At 39.3% G+C, this 25,000-nt stretch overlaps 1 protein-coding gene and 1 pseudogene across 1 annotated transcript in view; both read right to left on the reverse strand.

The window, feature by feature from the left end:
* Positions 1-25,000, reverse strand: part of LOC133991866 (NACHT, LRR and PYD domains-containing protein 14-like) — a 721,507-nt gene that overhangs the window by 633,555 nt on the left and 62,952 nt on the right. The window contains exon 7 of the mRNA XM_062430456.1: positions 1,431-1,604. Within this exon, the coding sequence (XP_062286440.1) occupies positions 1,431-1,604 (174 nt within the window). The remainder of the gene's footprint in view (positions 1-1,430; positions 1,605-25,000) is intronic.
* The window catches only part of LOC133991883 (nuclear receptor coactivator 4-like), a 4,009-nt pseudogene continuing 2,659 nt past the window's right edge, over positions 23,651-25,000 (reverse strand).

The following is a 25,000-nucleotide window of genomic DNA, read 5'->3' on the forward strand; positions in this document are numbered from 1 at the left end:
ACAGTGAATATGAATAACTAAACACACATCAAGTCATCTTAAAACCATCAAACAGTAAATATGATTATCATACTTTTGTAAATACATTCTGCCTAGTCAATCAGTTATATACATATAGGCATTACACTTATAACTTCTCATAGTAAACTCCATAATTATTAAAAATGAGAAAATTAATGCTCATAAAAATATACAGAATACAACTAATTATCAACTCTGAGTGTGAAATACTACAAACTAATTAAAGCACTAATGTTTTAAAATCTACAATCAATATTCAGCATATGGAGTAAATAAAAATCCAGATCCAGACTCCAGATGGATCATCAGGATCCAGCTGATCCTCTCTCAACACTCCTGGATGTTCACTCTCACTCTGACAGAGATCATCACCATCTGATGAGAGAAGAAGAAAGAACAGAGGAGATAAATGAGTGTTTAGTGAGACTCACTTCATCAGCTGTCAGTCAGTGATGCAGCACATCCAGTATAAAGAGCAGCAGGGACTTCAGTCCTGTTCAGACCAGAAGTGGAACAGCTGTGCAGCGTAGCTTGCTTCCTTTCAGCTCTCATGTTAACGTGTTGGAGTGAACACACTGAGCTCCAAGCTCACACACCTGCACACACTTTTACTATCAAGTGTGTTTCCTCTGCAGATTTCACTCAAGTACACAGAGGAAATAAAGTGCTGAGAGTCATGAACACATCATTACTGCAGAAACAGAGACATTCACTCATCAGTTTACTGATGGATTTACTGCTGATACACGTCAACTCTTATCAAAGTTTAAAGCTACAGAGTCTCTGTGGGATTTGAGGATTTGTCTTGCTGTTAAATCATCACATGACAATCAGTCAGAGCTCTCAGCTAAACAGCTGCTGTGATTCCTGGACTTCAGCAGAGGTTCTGGTCTGTATAAAGACCACATGGTTACTAAACGTAATGATGCTTGTGTGAAATCAGAGCCAGTGATTTGCAGGCTGCAGTCAGACTGATCTTAGAGCTCTGACAAAGATGAACTGATCAATAGTTTAGTGTTGAAATGAGAGAACAAACACTTTGAGATCGGATTTGATGGTGTGACAGTTTGATGATGAGGACCACTGTCTCTATACATCTTGTAAGGCTGTCAGCTGTAATCCAGCTTTTTTTCCTGCAGACAGCAACACAACAACAACAGTCGTCTTCACATCAACTCAAACACATGATCGCAACAAGCTTCTGGTTCATCTGATTGGCTGACTGTTCTCTCTCTCTCTGTCTTTCTGTCCAATCCTGAAGCCTGTCACCATTCTCCTCTCACAGCTTCACTGAGGAAAGCAGCACTGAGAAGGTTCACCAGGAAATACTGGATCTTTGCTTTGATACTGACTGTGTTTAATACTAAACTGCTGAAAGCAGCACAGACTGACTCCAACTCTCTACTGACCTCAGAGTCTCCAGTCTGCAGTCTGGACTCTGCTGAAGATCAATCAGCTGCTTCATGTCTGAATCATTCAGGTTGTTTCCTCTCAGATCCAGCTCTCTCAGATGGGAGGAGTTGGACTTCAGAGCTGAGGCCAGATAATCACAGCTGATCTTTGACAAACTGCAGTACCTCAATCTGAATAAAGAATAAATGAAGTCAGTTTAGAAAACAAAGTTCATGTTTGAAATTATTAAATGTTTCATAATCTGTTCAGAGCTGAAGAAGATTTAAATGTAGATGTTTAGAACATGTGTGTGTATGTGTGTGTGTGAGAGAGAGAGTGTGTGTGTGTGTGTGTGTGTGTATGTGTGTGTGTATGTGTTTGTCTGTGTTTTTGTGTGTGTGTGTGTGTGTGTGTGTGTGTGTGTTTTTGTGTGTGTGTTACTGTGTTACTGTGTGTCTGTGTGTACACACTTGTGTGTTCACTTTAACAACTAACAGTGAACATTTTCTACACTTTCTTTAACAATCAGTCATTTTTTATAACTACACACTAAACTTTGTTCAGTAAAAACATGAAAACATGGAAACAAAATGAACTTCATGATGTAAGTTATGTATGAACATAAATTAGGTTCAGTTGTTAAACATTAAGATCAACAATAGTAACAGTTGACAGTTGAGAGATAAACAGGAAACAAGAGGAGAGAGAGACAGAGAATGACATGCAACAAAGGTCCACCACCAGAATCAAAGCACAGACCAGTAAGCTACCAGAACACTCCCAGTTCAGCTGATGCTGCCTCACTGTGCTGTGTGTGTCTGTGTGTGTGTGTGTGTGTGTGTGTGTGTGTGTGTGTGTGTGTGTGTGTGTGTGTGTGTGTGTGTGTGTGTGTGTGTCAAAAAATAAAAATGTACATACAAAAAGAAATGAAATAAATACAGTTAAATTCAGAAACAGATCAAAATGATACAGATCTTATTTTAAAGTCTGCTGAGTAAAATCAGGTATTACCTGTATGTCTGATTATATATCATGTAATAATAACTTTATTCACTGATAACTGTAAAATACTGATATATGTTGTGATAAAATGCTGCTGTAATAAAACCTCAACCACAACCTCTAAAGTCCTTCATGTGTTTCACCAGGTTTGAATGAAGCCTCCAACACCCAAAGGAAGAGAAATAGAAGAAAAACTGTAACATCCAATAATGACTAGAAATAAATAGAATAACTGTTCATTAACTTAACAGCTATAAACAACCAACTGAAACATCAACATTTACACATTATTTGTGTGTGTGTGTGTGTGTGTGTGTGTGTATATGTGTGTGTGTGTGTGTGTCCTCTGCTGAGAAGATCTCAGTCAGTAGTGTGTGGGGGGGGGCTAAGGTCTCTACACTGATAGTCTGAGGGAGGAGGAGCAGCTATGTGAGCCTCATGATGCAAAAAGTAAAATGAGTCACACTACCAAATTATAACAATATTTATAAGTGTGTTGTTCTATTTGTGTATTTGTGTGATAGGATTCATGTTTTTTATTAGCAATAAGTTATAATTTGTGATAATTTGATTCTTTATTTAATTTATATTTATATACTAGAACAGTTTCTATACTTCGTACTTAATTGTTGGTATTAATGGTTATTATTTCCATGAATACTTAAATTATCTATCTATAAAATATCTATCTATATGGGGGGGGGGGGGCTTTTTACAGTGCTGTGTATGGCATATATGATAGTTCATACTTAGACAGTAGAACTGAAGTGACATTCATCACAAGATGATTAGTTAAAACTAGAGCTGTCAAAGTTAACACAATAATAACACATTAATGTTAATTAATTTTAACTGCACTATGTTTTTGACGCACTATTAACACACTCAGGTTGAGTTTGACCCTTGTCCCCGCCTGTAGTCTGGAAATAAGGAAGCGACGCAGCAGTAACGTTTATGATAACAAGCAGAAATGGAGAAAGAAAAGAGTCTTATGAAGGTAAATTCAGCTTCAAAGCCCTGCCAGATGTTCTATACACAACACCAAAGTTATTTACATTCATTGTGGATGTGAACTGAGTTTCCAGCGGAGTACGTTGAGTCTCAAATAGCAGCAGCTGGTCGAGCATACAGCTGATACAGAGAGACCTCCTCCTGCTCACCAAAGGCAGACCCTCGTCCTCCACAGTGTTAACCCACCTGCAGGCTGCAGACACCAATTTAGCTGAAAGTGTGTTTCTTGTAGAGTTGTTCATGTGTCTCTGTTGTTAATGATGTAGTGTGGTCTGCCTTTGGGGAGCAGCAGCAGAGTCTCTGTATCAGCTGGATACTGGATTGTTTCAGTAATAATAAACATACATTTGCATAAAGCAGCACATGTTCTCTCCCATGTTAATAAGAGTATTAAAAAATATTCCTTTAAAGCATATTTAGATCAAATACAAAATGTGCGTTTAATTTGCGATTAATCATGATTATATATTTTAATAGACTGACAGCCTGAGTTAAAACATTTCAAAATGCACCTGCATTGTTTTGCATTTTTTTAACCTTCAGTTAAATAAAGGATTATTATTCCAGTCAAATATTTAATCAATGAACTTTTCTTTAAAAAAAGTTAAAATCTTGTCTCGTTCTTCTGAACCCATTATCATGTTGTCTTGTTCTCGTGAGCTGAATGTATCGTCACACCTGTTGAAGCTAATATGAGGCTTTAACAGTCTGGTAGACTCACACTTAATTTGTGTGACTCAAAGTTTCAGAATATTTAGAACTAAATTCCCTCTTTGAGTTTGGATCCCTCCACTGCAGCTCAGCAAGGAAACACTGAAGAAACACAAACATACTTACTTGATATGTGGAACTCAGACTGCTGAAGCCTCATATTAGTTTAAACTCTGGAAGTCATTTTTACTCACAACAAGACTGTGGATTTTAAATTCCTGAAAACATTTACATTCTACACATTTGTGTTCAGCAAATCCTGAAAATTATGAACCAAACATTTGAAACTTCAATGAAGAATTTGAATTTAATAAATAGAAATAAATTTACCAAAGCTACAGTCAGTGAACTCACCTCAGAGTTTTCAGTCTACAGTCTGGACTCTCCAGTCCAGCAGACAGAAGCTTCACTGATGAATCAGACAGTTTGTTGAAGCTCAGGTCCAGATCTGTCAGATGGGAGGAGTTGGACTTCAGAGCTGAGGCCAAAACTTCACAGTGAGTCTCTGAAAGTCCACAGTAATAAAGTCTGTAATGACACATATATTACAACATATGTTATCATGAAAGAGGACACTTTATATTTACTTCATGCATTTGATGATCAAACTGTTTGACATTCACTATTTTGATGAACATTTGATCTTCACATCAGTGGTTCAGATCATCTTTGTTTTCTGAGGCATTTTATTCCTTTAATGGACAGTTGAGAGATAAACAGGAAACAAGAGGAGAGAGAGACAGAGAATGACATGCAACAAAGGTCCACCACCAGAATCAAAGCACAGACCAGTAAGCTACCAGAACACTCCCAGTTCAGCTGATGCTGCCTCACTGTGCTGTGTGTGTCTGTGTGTGTGTGTGTGTGTGTGTGTCAAAAAATAAAAATGTACATACAAAAAGAAATGAAATAAATACAGTTAAATTCAGAAACAGATAAAAATGATTCATATCTTATTTTAAAGCCTGCTGAGTAAAATCAGGTATTACCTGTATGTCTGATTATAAATGATGTAATAATAACTTTATTCACTGATAACTGTAACATACTGATATATGTTGTGATAAAATGCTGCTGTAATAAAACCTCAACCACAACCTCTAAAGTCCTTCATGTGTTTCACCAGGTTTGAATGAAGCCTCCAACACCCAAAGGAAGAGAAATAGAAGAAAAACTGTAAAATCTAATAATTACTAGAAATAAATAGAATAACTGTTCATTAACTTAACAGCTATAAACAACCAACTGAAACATCAACATTTACACATTATTTGTGTGTGTGTGTGTGTGTGTGTGTGTATATGTGTGTGTGTGTGTGTGTGTCCTCTGCTGAGAAGATCTCAGTCAGTAGTGTGTGGGGGGGGCTAAGGTCTCTACACTGATAGTCTGAGGGAGGAGGAGCAGCTATGTGAGCCTCATGATGCAAAAAGTAAAATGAGTCACACTACCAAATTATAACAATATTTATAAGTGTGTTGTTCTATTTGAGTATTTGTGTGATAGGAATTCATGTTTTTTATTAGCAATAAGTTATAATTTGTGATAATTTGATTCTTTAATTTATATTTATATACTAGAACTGTTTCTATACTTCGTACTTAATTGTTGGTATTTATGGTTATTATTTCCATAAATACCAAATGATCATAAAATATCTATCTATATGGGGGGGGGGCTTTTACAGTGCTGTGTATGGCATATATGATAGTTAATACTTAGACAGTAGAACTGAAGTGACATTCATCACAAGATGATTAGTTAAAACTAGAGCTGTCAAAGTTAACACAATAATAACACATTAATGTTAATTAATTTTAACTGCACTATGTTTTTGACGCACTATTAACACACTCAGGTTGAGTTTGACCCTTGTCCCCGCCTGTAGTCTGGAAATAAGGAAGCGACGCAGCAGTAACGTTTATGATAACAAGCAGAAATGGAGAAAGAAAAGAGTCTTATGAAGGTAAATTCAGCTTCAAAGCCCTGCCAGATGTTCTATACACAACACCAAAGTTATTTACGTTCATTGTGGATGTGAACTGAGTTTCCAGCGGAGTACGTTGAGTCTCAAATAGCAGCAGCTGGCCGAGCATACAGCTGATACAGAGAGACCTCCTCCTGCTTACCAAAGGCAGACCCTCGTCCTCCACAGTGTTAACCCACCTGCAGGCTGCAGACACCAATTTAGCTGAAAGTGTGTTTCTTGTAGAGTTGTTCATGTGTCTCTGTTGTTAATGATGTAGTGTGGTCTGCCTTTGGGGAGCAGCAGCAGCGTCTCTGTATCAGCTGGATTGTTTCAGTAATAATAAACATACATTTGCATAAAGCAGCACATGTTCTCTCTCATGTTAGTAAGAGTATTAAAAACTTACATTAAAAAATATCCCTTTAAAGCATATTTAGATCAAATGAAAAATGTGCGTTTAATTTGCGATTAATCATGATTATATATTTTAATAGACTGACAGCCTGAGTTAAAACATTTCAAAATGCACCTGCATTGTTTTGCATTTTTTTAACCTTCAGTTAAATAAAGGATTATTATTCCAGTCAAATATTTAATCATTGAACTTTTCTTTAAAAAAAGTTAAAATCTCGTCTCGTTCTTCAGAACCCATTATCATGTTGTCTTGTTCTCGTGAGCTGAATGTATCGTCACACCTGTTGAAGCTAATATGAGGCTTTGACAGTCTGGTAGACTCACACTTGATTTGTGTGACTCAAAGTTTCAGAATATTTAGAACTAAATTCCCTCTTTGAGTTTGGATCCCTCCACTGCAGCTCAGCAAGGAAACACTGAAGAAACACAAACATACTTACTTGATATGTGGAACTCAGACTGCTGAAGCCTCATATTAGTTTAAACTCTGGAAGTCGTTTTTACTCACAACAAGACTGGATTTTAAATTCCTGAAAACATTTACATTCTACACATTTGTGTTCAGCTAATCCTGAAAATTATGAACCAAACATTTGAAACTTCACTGAATAATTTGAATTTAATGAATAGAAATAAATCTACCAAAGCTACAGTCAGTGAACTCACATCAGAGTCTTCAGTCTACAGTTTGGACTCTCCAGTCCAGCAGACAGACGCTTCACTGATGAACCAGACAGATTGTTGTAGCTCAGGTCCAGATCTGTCAGATGAGGGTTGGACTTCAGAGCTGAGGCCAAAACTTCACAGTGAGTCTCTGAGAGTCCACAGTCATCAAGTCTGTAATGACACATATATTACAACATATGTTATCATGAAAGAGGACACTTTATATTTACTTCATGCATTTGATGATCAAACAGTTTGACATTCACTATTTTGATGAACATTTGATCTTCACATCAGTGGTTCAGATCATCTTTGTTTTCTGAGGCATTTTATTCCTTTAATGGACAGTTGAGAGATAAACAGGAAACAAGAGGAGAGAGAGACAGAGAATGACATGCAACAAAGGTCCACCACCAGAATCAAAGCACAGACCAGTAAGCTACCAGAACACTCCCAGTTCAGCTGATGCTGTCTCACCGTGCTGTGTGTGTGTGTGTGTGTGTGTCAAAAAATAAAAATGTACATACAAAAAGAAATAGAATAAATACAGTTAAATTCAGAAACAGATAAAAATGATTTAGATCTTAATTTAAAGTCTACTGAGTAAAATCAGGTATTACCTGTATGTCTGATTATATATCATGTAATAATAACTTTATTCACTGATAACTGTAAAATACTGATATATGTTGTGATAAAATGCTGCTGTAATAAAACCTCAACCACAACCTCTAAAGTCCTTCATGTGTTTCACCAGGTTTGAATGAAGCCTCCAACACCCAAAGGAAGAGAAATAGAAGAAAAACTGTAACATCCAATAATGACTAGAAATAAATAGAATTAAAGCTGCGAGCAGCGATGACCGGGCCCAAGCTCCCTCGCCACGCCACTAATGAGCGAGACTTGGTTTGACGCATCTTCTAATTCAAATGGTAACAAACAGCGCCAAAATCGCAAATCCGATTCAAAATGGCCAACTTCCTGTTGGAGCGAGGATATGGGTCCAAGAGACTTTTTAGTGCGTCTTTACACAATACATATATATACCAAATTTTGTTCATCTACGTCAATCTAGAGGGAGGGGCTCAATTTCCTTAATCTTCTACGGGGCGCAGTGCCGCCATTTGGCCAGCAGTTCCTGTTTAATGGCGAAACATCAAAATTCCTCACATCACCACGAAGCAACCAAACCAGTAATCAAAAAGATTTTGATAAATTTTCATATCCAATGTCTGAAGATGTTTCTGAGTGAATTTGAAGGTGGTCAGATTAAATATCTAGGAGGAGTTCGTTCAAATACAAGGCGTTGAAATCGCCAAAATCGCACATATTTTTCAAAATGGCCGACTTACTGTTGGAGTGAGGGTATGGGTCCAAGAGACTTTTTTGTGCGTCTTTACATAATACATATGTGTACCGAATTTTGTTTATCTATGTCAATCTGAGTTGAGGGGCTCAATTTTTTTTGATTTTCTAGGGTTCGCTTTTGTATCCAGTAGGTGGCGCTATGGAGCTAACACAGTATTGATGCATAGACATGTTCAGGGTGGGACCTTCTACATGCGTGATTAATTTGGTGTAGATCAGACGATGTCTGTAGGAGTTATAAGGACTTCCTGCTTTTTGGCGAAGGATCGAATGGCGAAGGAAATTGTCTGCACCGCCACGCCCAAACCGAATCCCTAATCAGAAAGTTTTTGATAACTTTTCATCTCCAATGTTTCAATATGTTTCTGAGTGAATTTTAAGTTGGTCGGATTAAAACCCTAGGACAAGTTCGTTAAAGTACGGGGCGTGGAAATTGCAAAAATCGCACATATTTTTCAAAATGGCCGACTTCCTGTTGGAGTGAGGGTATGGGTTCAAGAGACTTTTTTGTGCGACTTTACATAATACATATGTGTACCAAATTTCGTTTATATATGTCAATCTAAGTTGAAGGGCTAAATTTTTTTGGGATTTTCTATGGTGCGCTTTTGTATCCAGTAGGTGGCGCTATGGACCTAACACAGTATTGATGCATAGACGTGTTCAGGGCGGTACCTTCTACATGCGTGATTAATTTGGTGTAGATCGGACGATGTCTGTAGGAGTTATAAGGACTTCCTGCTTTTTGGCGAAGGATCGAATGGCGAAGGAAATTGTCTGCACCGCCACGCCCAAACCAAATCCCTAATCAGAAAGTTTTTGATAACTTTTCATCTCCAATGTGTCAAGATGATTCCGTGCAAATTTGAAGTTGGTCGGATTAAATCCCTAGGACAAGTTCGTTAAAGTACGGGGCGTGGAAATCGCCAAAATCGCACATATTTTTCAAAATGGCCGACTTCCTGTTGGAGTGACGTCATGGGTCCCACTGACTTTTTGTGAGTTGGACATGATACATTTATATATACCAAATTTCATTCATGTACGTCAATCTGTCATATTTTTATATTCGTTAGGGGGCGCTATTGAGCCATTTTGCGACGGCCATTTTGGCGGACCATAAAATATCGAATTTTTCGCCGAGTCTGATGGGCGCGCAAATTTTCTTGAGTTTTGGGGCACGTTTAGGCTGTCTAAAAGGCGTTTGTTTTCTATAATAATAATAATCTCTACGATTACAATAGGGCCTTCGCACCTGTAGTGCTTGGGCCCTAATAACTGTTCATTAACTTAACAGCTATAAACAACCAACTGAAACATCAACATTTACACATTATTTGTGTGTGTGTGTGTGTGTGTGTGTGTGTGTGTGTGTGTGTATGTGCGTGCGTGTGTGTGTCCTCTGCTGAGAAGATCTCAGTCAGTAGTGGGGGGGGGCCTAAGGTCTCTACACTGATAGTCTGAGGGAGGAGGAGCAGCTATGGGAGCCTCATGATGCAAAAAGTAAAATGAGTCACACTACCAAATTATAACAATATTTATAAGTGTGTTGTTCTATTTGTGTATTTGTGTGATAGGATTCATGTTTTTTATTAGCAATAAGTTATAATTTGTGATAATTTGATTCTTTATTTAATTTATATTTATATACTAGAACTGTTTCTATACTTCGTACTTAATTATTGGTAATAATGGTTATTATTTCCATAAATACCAAATGATCATAAAATATCTATCTATATGGGGGGGGGGGGGGCTTTTTACAGTGCTGTGTATGGCATATATGATAGTTCATACTTAGACAGTAGAACTGAAGTGACATTCATTACAAGATAATTAGTTACAACTAGAGCTGTCAAAGTTAACACAATAATAACACATTAATGTTAATTCATTTTAACTGCACTATGTTTTTGACGCACTATTAACACACTCAGGTTGAGTTTGACCCTTGTCCCCGCCTGTAGTTTGGAAATAAGGAAGCGATGCAGCAGTAACGTTTATGATAATAAGCAGAAATGGAGAAAGAAAAGAGTCTTATGAAGGTAAATTCAGCTTCAAAGCCCTGCCAGATGTTCTATACACAACACCAAAGTTATTTACATTCATTGTGGATGTGAACTAAGTTTTCAGCGGAGTACATTGAGTCTCAAATAGCAGCAGCTGGCCGAGCATACAGCTGATACAGAGAGACCTCCTCCTGCTCACCAAAGGCAGACCCTCGTCCTCCACAGTGTTAACCCACCTGCAGGCTGCAGACACCAATTTAGCTGAAAGTGTGTTTCTTGTAGAGTTGTTCATGTGTCTCTGTTGTTAATGATGTAGTGTGGTCTGCCTTTGGGGAGCAGCAGCAGAGTCTCTGTATCAGCTGGATTGTTTCAGTAATAATAAACATACATTTGCATAAAGCAGCTCATGTTCTCTCTCATGTTAGTAAGAGTATTAAAAACTTATATTAAAAAATATCCCTTTAAAGCATATTTAGATCAAATACAAAATGTGCGTTTAATTTGCGATTAATCATGATTAAATATTTTAATAGACTGACAGCCTGAGTTACAACATTTCAAAATGCACCTGCATTGTTTTGCATTTTTTTTAACCTTCAGTTAAATAAAGGATTATTATTCCAGTCAAATATTTAATCATTGAACTCTTCTTTAAAAAAAGTTAAAATCTCGTCTCGTTCTTCAGAACCCATTATCATGTTGTCTTGTTCTCGTGAGCTGAATGTATCGTCACACCAGTTGAAGCTAATATGAGGCTTTGACAGTCTGGTAGACTCACACTTGATTTGTGTGACTCAAAGTTTCAGAATATTTAGAACTAAATTCCCTCTTTGAGTTTGGATCCCTCCACTGCAGCTCAGCAAGGAAACACTGAAGAAACACAAACATACTTACTTGATATGTGGAACTCAGACTGCTGAAGCCTCATATTAGTTTAAACTCTGGAAGTCATTTTTACTCACAACAAGACTGGATTTTAAATTCCTGAAAACATTTACATTCTACAGATTTGTGTTCAGCTAATCCTGAAAATTATGAAGCAAACATTTGAAACTTCACTGAAGAATTTGAATTTAATAAATAGAAATAAATCTACCAAAGCTACAGTCAGTGAACTGACCTCAGAGTCTCCAGTCTACAGTTTGGACTCTCCAGTCCAGCAGACAGAAGCTTCACTGATGAATCAGACAGTTTGTTTCCACCCAGGTCCAGATGTGTCAGATGGGAGGAGTTGGACTTCAGAGCTGAGGCCAAAACTTCACAGTGAGTCTCTGAGAGTCCACAGTCCCAAAGTCTGTAATGACACATATATTACAACATATGTTATCATGAAAGAGGACACTTTATATTAACTTCATGCATTTGATGATCAAACAGTTTGACATTCACTATTTTGATGAACATTTGATCTTCACATCAGTGGTTCAGATCATCTTTGTTTTCTGAGGCATTTTATTCCTTTAATGGACAGTTGAGAGATAAACAGGAAACAAGAGGAGAGAGAGACAGAGAATGACATGCAACAAAGGTCCACCACCAGAATCAAAGCACAGACCAGTAAGCTACCAGAACACTCCCAGTTCAGCTGATGCTGTCTCACTGTGCTGTGTGTGTGTGTCTGTGTGTGTGTGTGTGTGTGTGTGTGTGTGTGTGTGTGTGTGTGTGTGTGTCAAAAAATAAAAATGTACATACAAAAAGAAATAGAATAAATACAGTTAAATTCAGAAACAGATAAAAAAATGATTCAGATCTTATTTTAAAGTCTGCTGAGTAAAATCAGGTATTACCTGTATGTCTGATTATATATCATATAATAATAACTTTATTCACTGATAACTGTTAAATACTGATATATGTTCTGATAAAATGCTGCTGTAATAAAACCTCAACCATAACCTCTAAAGTCCTTCATGTGTTTCACCAGGTTTGAATGAAGCCTCCAACACCCAAAGGAAGAGAAATAGAAGAAAAACTGTAACATCCAATAATGACTAGAAATAAATAGAATTAAAGCTGCGAGCAGCGATGACCGGGCCCAAGCTCCCTCGCCACGCCACTAATGAGCGAGACTTGGCGCGACGCATCTTCTAATTCAAATGGTAACAAACAGCGCCAAAATCGCAAATCCGATTCAAAATGGCCAACTTCCTGTTGGAGCGAGGATATGGGTCCAAGAGACTTTTTAGTGCGTCTTTACACAATACATATATATACCAAATTTTGTTCATCTACGTCAATCTAGAGGGAGGGGCTCAATTTCCTTAATCTTCTACGGGGTGCAGTGCCGCCATTTGGCCAGCAGTTCCTGTTTAATGGCGAAACATCAAAATTCCTCACATCACCACGAAGCAACCAAACCAGTAATCAAAAAGATTTTGATAACTTTTCATATCCAATGTCTGAAGATGTTTCTGAGTGAATTTGAAGGTGGTCAGATTAAATATCTAGGAGGAGTTCGTTCAAATACAAGGCGTTGAAATCGCCAAAATCGCACATATTTTTCAAAATGGCCGACTTACTGTTGGAGTGAGGGTATGGGTCCAAGAGACTTTTTTGTGCGTCTTTACATAATACATATGTGTACCGAATTTTGTTTATCTATGTCAATCTGAGTTGAGGGGCTCAATTTTTTTTGATTTTCTAGGGTTCGCTTTTGTATCCAGTAGGTGGCGCTATGGAGCTAACACAGTATTGATGCATAGACATGTTCAGGGTGGGACCTTCTACATGCGTGATTAATTTGGTGTAGATCGGACGATGTCTGTAGGAGTTATAAGGACTTCCTGCTTTTTGGCGAAGGATCGAATGGCGAAGGAAATTGTCTGCACCGCCACGCCCAAACCGAATCCCTAATCAAAAAGTTTTTGATAATTTTTCATCTCCAATGTTTCAATATGTTTCTGAGTGAATTTTAAGTTGGTCGGATTAAAACCCTAGGACAAGTTCGTTAAAGTACGGGGCGTGGAAATTGCAAAAATCGCACATATTTTTCAAAATGGCCGACTTCCTGTTGGAGTGAGGGTATGGGTTCAAGAGACTTTTTTGTGCGTCTTTACATAATACATATGTGTACCAAATTTCGTTTATATATGTCAATCTGAGTTGAAGGGCTCAATTTTTTTTGGGATTTTCTATGGTGCGCTTTTGTATCCAGTAGGTGGCGCTATGGAGCTAACACAGTATTGATGCATAGACGTGTTCAGGGCGGTACCCTCTACATGCGTGATTAATTTGGTGTAGATCGGACGATGTCTGTAGGAGTTATAAGGACTTCCTGCTTTTTGGCGAAGGATCGAATGGCGAAGGAAATTGTCGGCACCGCCACGTCCAAACCGAATCCCTAATCAGAAAGTTTTTGATAACTTTTCATCTACAATGTGTCAAGATGATTCCGTGCAAATTTGAAGTTGGTCGGATTAAATCCCTAGGACAAGTTCGTTAAAGTACGGGGCGTGGAAATTGCCAAAATCGCACATATTTTTCAAAATGGCCGACTTCCTGTTGGAGTGACGTCATGGGTCCCACTGACTTTTTTGTGCGTTAGACATGATACATTTATATATACCAAATTTCATTCATGTACATCAATCTGTCATATTTTTATATTCGTTAGGGGGCGCTATTGAGCCATTTTGCGACGGCCATTTTGGCGGACCATAAAATATCGAATTTTTCGCCGAGTCTGATGGGCGCGCAAATTTTCGTGAGTTTTGGGGCACGTTTAGGCTGTCTAAAAGGCGTTTGTTTTCTATAATAATAATAATCTCTACGATTACAATAGGGCCTTCGCACCTGTAGTGCTTGGGCCCTAATAACTGTTCATTAACTTAACAGCTATAAACAACCAACTGAAACATCAACATTTACACATTATTTGTGTGTGTGTGTGTGTTGGTGTGTATATGTGTGTGTGTGTGTGTTGGTGTGTATATGTGTGTGTGTGTGTCCTCTGCTGAGAAGATCTCAATCAGTAGTGGGGGGGGGGGGGGGGGGGCCTAAGGTCTCTACACTGATAGTCTGAGGGAGGAGGAGCAGCTATGGGAGCCTCATGATGCAAAAAGTAAAATGAGTCACACTACCAAATTATAACAATATTTATAAGTGTGTTGTTCTATTTGTGTATTTGTGTGATAGGATTCATGTTTTTTATTAGCAATAAGTTATAATTTGTGATAATTTGATTCTTTATTTAATTTATATTTATATACTAGAACTGTTTCTATACTTCGTACTTAATTATTGGTAATAATGGTTATTATTTCCATAAATACCAAATGATCATAAAATATCTATCTATATGGGGGGGGGGGGGCTTTTTACAGTGCTGTGTATGGCATATATGATAGTTCATACTTAGACAGTAGAACTGAAGTGACATTCATTACAAGATAATTAGTTACAACTAGAGCTGTCAAAGTTAACACAATAATAACACATTAATGTTAATTCATTTTAACTGCACTATGTTTTTGACGCACTATTAACACACTCAGGTTGAGTTTGACCCTTGTCCCCGCCTGTAGTTTGGAAATAAGGAAGCGATGCAGCAGTAACGTTTATGATAATAAGCAGAAATGGAGAAAGAAAAGAGTCTTATGAAGGTAAATTCAGCTTCAAAGCCCTGCCAGATGTTCTATACACAACACCAAAGTTATTTACATTCATTGTGGATGTGAACTAAGTTTTCAGCGGAGTACGTTGAGTCTCAAATAGCAGCAGCTGGCCGAGCATACAGCTGATACAGAGAGACCTCCTCCTGCTCACCAAAGGCAGACCCTCGTCCTCCACAGTGTTAACCCACCTGCAGGCTGCAGACACCAATTTAGCTGAAAGTGTGTTTCTTGTAGAGTTGTTCATGTGTCTCTATTGTTAATGATGTAGTGTGGTCTGCCTTTGGGGAGCAGCAGCAGAGTCTCTGTATCAGCTGGATTGTTTCAGTAATAATAAACATACATTTGCATAAAGCAGCACACGTTCTCTCTCAAATACAGTTAAAATTTCGTCTCGTCTCGTTCTTCAGAACCCATTATCATGTTGTCTTGTTTTCGTGAGCTGAATGTATCGTCACACCTGTTGAAGCTAATATGAGGCTTTGACAGTCTGGTAGACTCACACTTGATTTGTGTGACTCAAAGTTTCAGAATATTTAGAACTAAATTCCCTCTTTGAGTTTGGATCCCTCCACTGCAGCTCAGCAAGGAAACACTGAAGAAACACAAACATACTTACTTGATATGTGGAACTCAGACTGCTGAAGCCTCATATTAGTTTCAACTCTGGAAGTCATTTTTACTCACAACAAGACTGGATTTTAAATTCCTGAAAACATTTACATTCTACACATTTGTGTTCAGCAAATCCTGAAAATTATGAACCAAACATTTGAAACTTCACTGAAGAATTTGAATTTAATAAATAGAAATAAATCTACCAAAGCTACAGTCAGTCAACTCACTCCAGAGTCTTCAGTCTACAGTTTGGACTCTCCAGTCCAGCAGACAGACGCTTCACTGATGAATCAGACAGCTTGTTGTAGCCCAGGTCCAGATCTGTCAGATGAGGGTTGGACTTCAGAGCTGAGGCCACAACTTCACAGTGAGTCTCTGAGAGTCCACAGTTAATAAGTCTGTAATGACACATATATTACAACATATGTTATCATGAAAGAGGACACTTCATATTTACTTCATGCATTTGATGATCAAACAGTTTGACATTCACTATTTTAATGAACATTTGATCTTCACATCAGTGGTTCAGATCATCTTTGTTTTCTGAGGCATTTTATTCCTTTAATGGACAGTTGAGAGATAAACAGGAAACAAGAGGAGAGAGAGACAGAGAATGACATGCAACAAAGGTCCACCACCAGAATCAAAGCACAGACCAGTAAGCTACCAGAACACTCCCAGTTCAGCTGATGCTGTCTCACTGTGCTGTGTGTGTGTGTGTGTGTGTGTGTGTGTGTGTGTGTGTGTGTGTGTGTGTGTGTGTGTGTGTGTGTGTCAAAAAATAAAAATGTACATACAAAAAGAAATAGAATAAATACAGTTAAATTCAGAAACAGATAAAAATGATTCAGATCTTATTTTAAAGCCTGCTGAGTAAAATCAGGTATTACCTGTATGTATGATTATATATCATATAATAATAACTTTATTCACTGATAACTGTAAAATACTGATATATGTTGTGATAAAATGCTGCTGTAATAAAACCTCAACCACAACCTCTAAAGTCCTTCATGTGTTTCACCAGGTTTGAATGAAGCCTCCAACACCCAAAGGAAGAGAAATAGAAGAAAAAACTGTAAAATCCAATAATTACTAGAAATAAATAGAATAACTGTTCATTAACTTAACAGCTAGAAACAACCAACTGAAACATCAACATTATTTAAACTCACAACATTTAAACAGCTCAAGAACATCTGAGACTAAATATAACTGACATGTTATTTCATCTATAAACAAGTAGAGCACTATTTAAACAAGAATAAGAATTTTATATTATTTATATTTGAAGAACTAAACTACTAATGTACACTGATTTATAATGTTAATCACATCTGGACTTACTGAGCCTTTCTGCAGTTCCTCACAGCTGGGATCAGTCTCCGTCGTCCCTCCGCTGATGTGTTGTACTTCTTCAGGTTCAACTCATCCAGAACCTCCTCTGACATCTGCAGCATGTAGGCCACAGCTGAGCAGTCAAACACAGAGAGTTTCTTCTCTGATCTGTTCTCTGACTTCAGGAACTGTTGGATCTCCTGATGTACTGAGCGGTCGTTCATCTCCATCAGACAGTGGAAGATGTTGATGCTTCTGTCAGGAGAGATATCATCACTGTTCATCTCCTTCAGGTTGTTGATGATTCTCTGGATGGTTTTTGGACTGTTGTTTGTCTGACCCAGCAGGTCTCCTAAGAGACTCTGGTTGGACTCCAGAGAGAGGCCATGAAGGAAGCGGACAAACAGGTCCAGGTGGCCATTTTTACTTCTCAGAGATTTCAGCATGGCTCCCTTCAGGAAGTCATCCAGAGATGTGTAACTGTAGTATCTTCCCAGGAAGTCATTCAGTACCTCTGTCTTCCTGCTGGTGTAACAGTGGTACATGTAGACTGCAGCCAGAAACTCCTGAACGCTCAGATGAACAAAGCTGTAGACTGTTTTCTGGAAACTCACACTCTCTCTTTTGAAGATCTCTGTACAAACTCCTGATAACACCGAGGCCTCTGTGACATCAAGACCACACTGCTCCAGGTCTTCTTGGTAGAACATGATGTTTCCTTTCTCCAGTTGTTCAAACGCCAACCTCCCCAGCTTCAGAAGAAGGTTCCTGTCAGCCTCCGTCAGCTCCTGTGGACTCGTCTCATGTCCCTCATCATACTTGTTCTTCTTCCTCTTTGTCTGAACCAGCAGGAAGTGTGAGTACATGTCAGTCAGGGTCTTGGGCAGCTCTCCTCTCTGGTCTGTAGTCAACATGTGGTCCAGAACTGTAGCAGTGATCCAGCAGAAGACTGGGATGTGACACATGATGTGGAGGCTCCTGGATGTCTTGATGTGTGAGATGATTGTTCTGGACTGCTCTTCATCACTGAATCTCCTCCTGAAGTACTCCTCCTTCTGGGGGTCAGTGAAGCCTCGTACTTCTGTTACCCTGTCCACACATGAAGGAGGGATCTGATTGGCTGCTGCAGGTCGGGAAGTTATCCAGACGAGAGCCGAGGGAAGCAGCTTCCCCTTGATGAGGTTTGTCAACAGCACGCTGACTGATGACTTCTGTGTGACATCAGACACAACCTCACTGTTGTTGAAATCCAGTGAAAGTCTGCTTTCATCCAGACCGTCAAAGATGAACAGAACTTTACAGACAGCGAGCTTCTCTGCTGTGAGCTTCTGTAATGTTGGATAGAAAACATGGATCAGCATGAGCAGACTGTACTGCTTATCTTTGATCAAGTTCAGCGACCTGAATGAGAACAGAATCAGCAGACTGATATCTTGGTTGTTGGAGCGCTGTGCCCAGTCCAGAGTGAACTTCAGCACTGAGAAGGTTTTTCCAACGCCAGCGACGCCGTTCATCAGAACCACTCTGATGTGTTTCTGTTGGTCAGGTAAGACTTTAAAGATGTCCTGACACTTGATTGGAGCGTCATGGAGGGTCTTCATCTTGGAAGCTGTTTCAAGCTGCCTCACCTCATGTTGGGTATTAACCTCTTCACTCTGTCCCTCTGTGATGTGGACCTCAGTGAAGATGCTGATGAGGAGGATTTCACTTCCTGCTTCATCAGTTCCTTGAGTCACACATTCACATGTGCTGCTCAGACTGATCTGATGTTCATCTAAAACCTCCTGCAGACCACTTTCTGCTGAAAGAGAAGAAAAAAGGTAGAATGAAACAGAAATCAGTGTGACTGTTAATGTTCAGTAGGATAGAGGAGGTAGATTCCTGTCCTGTTTTCAGAGATGATGACATCAGCAGACAGATCTTCAGTCTTACTTTGTACAGTGCTGGTCTGACTGTCTGTCTGCAGTCCAGGTCTGGTTCTGGATCTTTCTGCACACTGGGGACAGGAGGAGTCTCCTGATGAAGCAGACTGGTCCCAGTATGAGGTGGTGCACTGTCTGCAGAACCAGTGTCCACAGCTGGTAGAGACTGGATCCTTCAGGACGTCCTGACACAAAGAACAGCAGGACAGCTGCTCCTCCACATAAACAACCCTCCTCTTCCTCTCTCTGTGGACATGAACACATTCTTTATGGCACATGACATTAGTGGAGGCCAACAGAAACAACAATGTGTCAGCAAAGGCAGAGAAGAAGAAGAAGAAGAAGACTGTGAGCTAGTAAACAAGGATGTGAACAATGCAGGATTTTTAATAGATGTTTGATGAGGAGGGAAGTGGATTCAACACATTAGTTAGACCACAAGGAGACACACAATGTGTTTTGGTAAGTAAGTCAATGTGAACATGACTTTAGTCTGTTAACAAGAAAACTCCACAGGCTCCTTTAAGCTACTCTGAGCCATTAAAAGTCAGGAAAAATAAGCAGGAGGAAACTGAGCCAAACAGAAAAGTCCACTAGTGAAAAATAACAGACTGCTGCTCTTTTGTGTTGTGCTGCTGAACAGAGAGCTCTGCTAAATATCTTCATAATGCATCTTTTCATTAGAAAGACAGCACACCCAGAGAGAGGCTCTAGCGTCACCATCCTTACCCCAACACAAGGAGTCTCCCTTTCATTCTCTCCACTCAGTCTGGACTCCCCACTTCTGGATTTCACCAACAGGATGAATTACCTTGCCAACTCACATCACGCCCAAATCCCATATTTTCTCCCCTCAACCTCCCTCTTGGTCCCGTTCCTCCCATTCCACCACGCTGGAAACAACCATCACCCAAAAGTCACGAGCCCCCCCACCTCCTTTGACTCAGATCATCTGTGAGTCTGACTGATATGTACCGGGTCCAGGCTGCAATACTCATACCAATAATGTTCTCCCCCAGGAAAAGTCAGGGCCCTATGGAGTTCAGCCTTCTCAATTCCTGTGATGACAGGTAACTTTAAACCGTTAAACTGGTGAGAAATAAAAAAGGATTAAATTTAATCTGCCAATTTATTAAGTATAGCATGTCAACCTCGAAATATACCAGTCTCTCCTGTTATCTCCACAAGATTAGCTCTACTCAATATCAGATCACTGTTAGTTAATGACGTCATTATGACCTATGATCTAGATGTTTTACTTCTTAGTGAAACATGGCTGACTGAATCTAGCTGTTGTGCTATTCTCAATGAGGCAGCACCAACACATTTCAGTTTTATGAACAAGTGCCAAACTGGTAAGAAAGGCGGGGGAGTTGCTGCCATCTTTAAATCTGTATTTCAATGCAGGGAAATTACATTAGGTGATTTTAGCTCTTTTGAATATCTCTGTTTTTTATTAAAAGGTGATCCAAAAGTTATTTTTTTAATCATTTATAGACCTCCAAGATACTCAGGAAAATTCATTGATGAGTTTGCTGATCTGCTGTCAGTTATCTGCACTGACTACAACTTTTTTATCATAACAGGGGATTTTAACATTCACATAGACATTAACATGGACAGTAATGCCAAAGAACTCTCTGCTCTACTTCACACTTTTGGCCTCTTGCAACATGTGAAAGGACCAACACACACTCTGGATCTGGTTATCTCTAAAGGTGTTGACATTTCTTCTGTTGATGTTAAGGACTTGGCTCTTTCTGATCATTTCTGTGTGTTCTTTGACTTACAGATCATTCCAAATGTTCAGTTAACCTCTGTGTCTGTTAGGAGAAGGTACATAAATGAGAATACCAGTGCAAAGTTTATGGAGGCTATAGCTATGTCACCAGCTGTGAGTCCAGAGTCAGTTGATGAACTCCTGGATAAATTTAACTGGAAAATCTCAAATGTCATGGATGCTGTTGCACCTATTAAAACTAAGACCACCTTGAGCAGCAAAACACCATGGAGGACCACTATGATGGTAAAGGCTTTGAAAACAGAATGCAGGAAAGCAGAGCGTAAGTGGAGAAAAACTAAACTTCAAATTCACCATGAACTCTACAAACAAAGTCTTAATAAAGAAATAATGCAGTCAATGCTCAAAGAACAAAGATATTAGTGACTGAATTTTTACAAACTCACAGAATTATAAAACAAATATTGTTGTAATGTAGATTATCAAATGATATTAAACTGAATCATCTTCAGGTCAGTTTACAGTAGAAACAGTCTCTTACTTTGTGTCTGAGGGTCCAGGTTCATTACTGAAGGTTGGAACATCACCTTTAGACCGGTCACTCTTCATAGACAGACAGCTGGATATTACAGACTCTGCTCCGTCCTCCTCTTCCTCCTCTTCCTCCTCTTTCTTCATCTTCTGGAGTCTGAGAGGTAAACCAGTAACACTGGAGACACACACACATACACAGTATAATGAACCCAGTCCTGCCTCTCAACTTAGTAGCTTCTTATTAGTTTACATGACTTTAACTACAACCATGTGTGTTTTCTAGTCATCACAAAGAGAAACTTTGACTCTGGTTTAAATCCAACAAACAGACTTCAGATAAACATGTGTGTGCTTCTTAACTGTGACTTCTCTCTATTTAGAGGCAGCAGTGAGTCACGTTACATCGCTGTGAGGACGCACAAACCAGGAAACCAACAACAGGAAACAACGTTTCAACACCTCAAACTCTGTCATTTCATATTGTTCTGACACACTTTAATCAACTAAACAATTAATGTGATAAATAATCATCAGATTGATCAATAATGACAGTAATCATTATTTACAGTCCTGATATTAACACTCACCTGCCTCAGACTTGCTGTTTTCCTCCTTCTGCTCTGATGACTGTGAAATGGCGTCTGACTGAATACTTTCAAATTTAACTTCCTGTCTGTTTCTTCCTCTTTACTGGAAGTCACGTGTGTGTGTGTGTGTGTGTGTGTGCGTGTGTGTAACAGTCAGACTATCTTGTTTATTGTATACTTTTTGTGCAGAAATATTTCATTATTTTCTTCCTGTAACTCAGAATTTGGAATTTTAGGATCGCTATTTCAAATCTGAATGTCTGCTTTGGCAGTTATTTTGAACAGACTTTCACCTTTAGTCCCTCCCTGTTTCTTCCTAACCCCTTCCTTACACAAAGTCGTTTGTGTGTGTGTGTGTGTGTGTGTGTGTGTGTGTGCATAAACTTTATTAACTCAGTTTAAAGTACAAACAGAGAATTTATTGACTGTCACAGTCACAAACACACAGATTTCTTAATTTTACAGAATACTGCAGTAAATATATGAACACAGTCTGTACACAAGTCACATCATAAAGTAACAGAACAGGTTTTGGTGCGTTATGAACCTACAGCCGGTCAGATAGTATCTGTTTGTTGTCTTTAAAAACAGTCAGAGTTTCCAGGTAATCAGGACTTTGTTTCCACAGTTGAATCTGACTGTTGAGTTCTGACTCTGTGACATGTTTCACTATCCAGCTCACGGATGGACAAAATAGGGGAGACCAGACATTTATTGTACATAACCTAAAAAATAAATGAAACAAAAACCATGTGTTGGAAGTCAGAGGAGAAAGGCCAAGTGACTGACTGCCACCAGCTGATATAGAAGGTGCTCAGTCCAGGTGAGCTGAATCTCCATGATGAGCCAACTCCACCCACAAGGCTCCTGCTGGTAGAGGACCACGGCTGCTTCTCACTCCTCAACTCAACTGGAAGTTGGTCCAAAACACCATTTTGAAGGACGCCCCAATCCTCTTCTTTCAGGAATGGTTCATATGTCTCTGATCACAGTAGACACACAGCAGGAATGCAGGTTGTTATCAATGTGCAGGTGTCTGTTAAACAGATATAATATAATATAATCTAACAGGCTGCAGAGAGAAAACACTGCTGCTCTGTCAGTGATCACTCTGAACCTTTATTAGTATCAGCACAGTGAACATGTGGAGATAAACTCTGGTAAACGTTGCTTACACAAACGCTTCAGAGGAAAGTCTCACTTCTCTCGTCTCCTCCAGTCGTCTCCATGACTCCACGCTGAGCAGGACTAAGACGTAAAGATAAGATGCAAGTGAAGGAAACATGGAAGCAATTTAAGAGAATTGGGAGGCAACACAGGAGTTTCTCCAGAGGATCATCACACCTGAGTTAAATGTTGGAGAATTAAAATATAAAGAAAAGGATCGCTGCACAAACCTGTCTTAATGTTCCAATCATGACAAATATATCGTTCTAAATATTAACTACATTTTACTCTTTATAGCTTTTTACCTAGCATATGTATGCAGTACTACTATAATTCTTTATATTTTAAATAATTTATATTTTCTATATTTATATTTTAAATAATTTATATTTTTAATTTTATTTTAAAATGTTATATTTTAAGTAATTTAAAAATAATTTATTTTATATTTTCTATATTATTTTAAATAATTCATATATTTCGTAATTTTATATTTTAAATAACAGAAATGATCCTAAAATATTTCCGTCAAATGATGATGTCACACAGAGATGATGTCACACACAGAGATTATGTCATAGTTTTTTATTACTGTAGAGAATCACAGCAGAAGGTGAGTACTGATGACATCACAGCTCTATATGATAGAAGCCCCGCCCCCCCTTCAAAATAAAGCACCAATCACAGCTGACCTGCAGAGTCATGTGACCGGGCTGCCGGCTGCCTCCGCGCAAGGCATTCTGGGAAATGTAGTATCTTTCTACAAACTTTCAGATAAATAAAATAAAATACAGGAAACAGGAAGTGACTGTCACAAAAAAAATCTGAATCAGCTGAGAGGCAACAGGAAGTGATGCGAGCAGCCGGCAGCCTGGACAGGTAGTAGAACTCTGCAGGTGAGCATGGGAGAAAACCAACCAATCAGACGCTTCAGAGAAAAAAGGAGGGAAAAAAAAAAACAATGGAGGGAAATTCCACCAATCAGGAACGAGCGTTAAATGATTAAAGATTAAAATACATTTGATTAAAATAAAAAGCTACTTTAGCTAACATTAGCCCCGCCCACCCACGTGACTCCGCCCCCTCACTTCCTGTCAGGATCAGCTGTTACAAACTGCATGCTGGGAGCTGTTAATCATTCTTAGCGAGATACATTTAATTAACTAATTAGCTCCGCCCTCGTTTGGCTGTCCCTGATCCTGATTGGAGGTGAGCGGCGGTGATGTCACAGGAAGAAGGCGGTGATGATGATGTCATCGTGTGCGCTGATCAGCGATAAAGTGGCGGAGAGAAGAAGAAACATCCGGACGAATCAGAGCGTTCGTCTTCATCACATCTGAAACGAAAAGTTAATGAGCTCGTTAAGGAAACTAGCAATTAACAGGTGGCTAACAGGCGAGCTAACAGGTGTTCTGTTCTCACCTGTATGGGAGCCTTGTGGAGCCATTTCTCTTTGTCTCCGCCCACTTTCATACACGAGAACAAATCACAGACGGAGGCCATCCGCTCCTGAGACAGGAAACAGGAAACAGTCAGCAAACAGGCGGGAAACAGACGGGTAACAGTCTGTAAATGCTAGAGTGAACCTGAGGCTGTTACCTGAGCCTGACTCCTCTTCCTCAGCAGCCATTTATCCTCCTCTTCCTCGGCCGGGCTGGACGGAGCCACTGAGCTCGGAGCAGTACTGCAGCTCTTCTCTGGAAGCACCCAGAGCTCTGGATCCAGAGGCAGCTGGAACAGGGAGGAGGAGGGAGGCTTGAACTGAGAGCTGTGCTCCTCCCTGCTGGCCTTCTCCTCCTCAGGAGCCACCCAGCCGGACAGAGAGGAGCCGAGGGTCTGCAGAGGACTCCTGCAGGAGGTGTTGGTGGGGTGCAGCCAGGCCTCCAGGATGGCCTGAACCTGCAGAGACGACAGACACGC

The sequence above is a fragment of the Scomber scombrus genome, chromosome 12 (assembly GCF_963691925.1).
Source record: "Scomber scombrus chromosome 12, fScoSco1.1, whole genome shotgun sequence".
Lineage (NCBI taxonomy): Eukaryota > Metazoa > Chordata > Actinopteri > Scombriformes > Scombridae > Scomber > Scomber scombrus.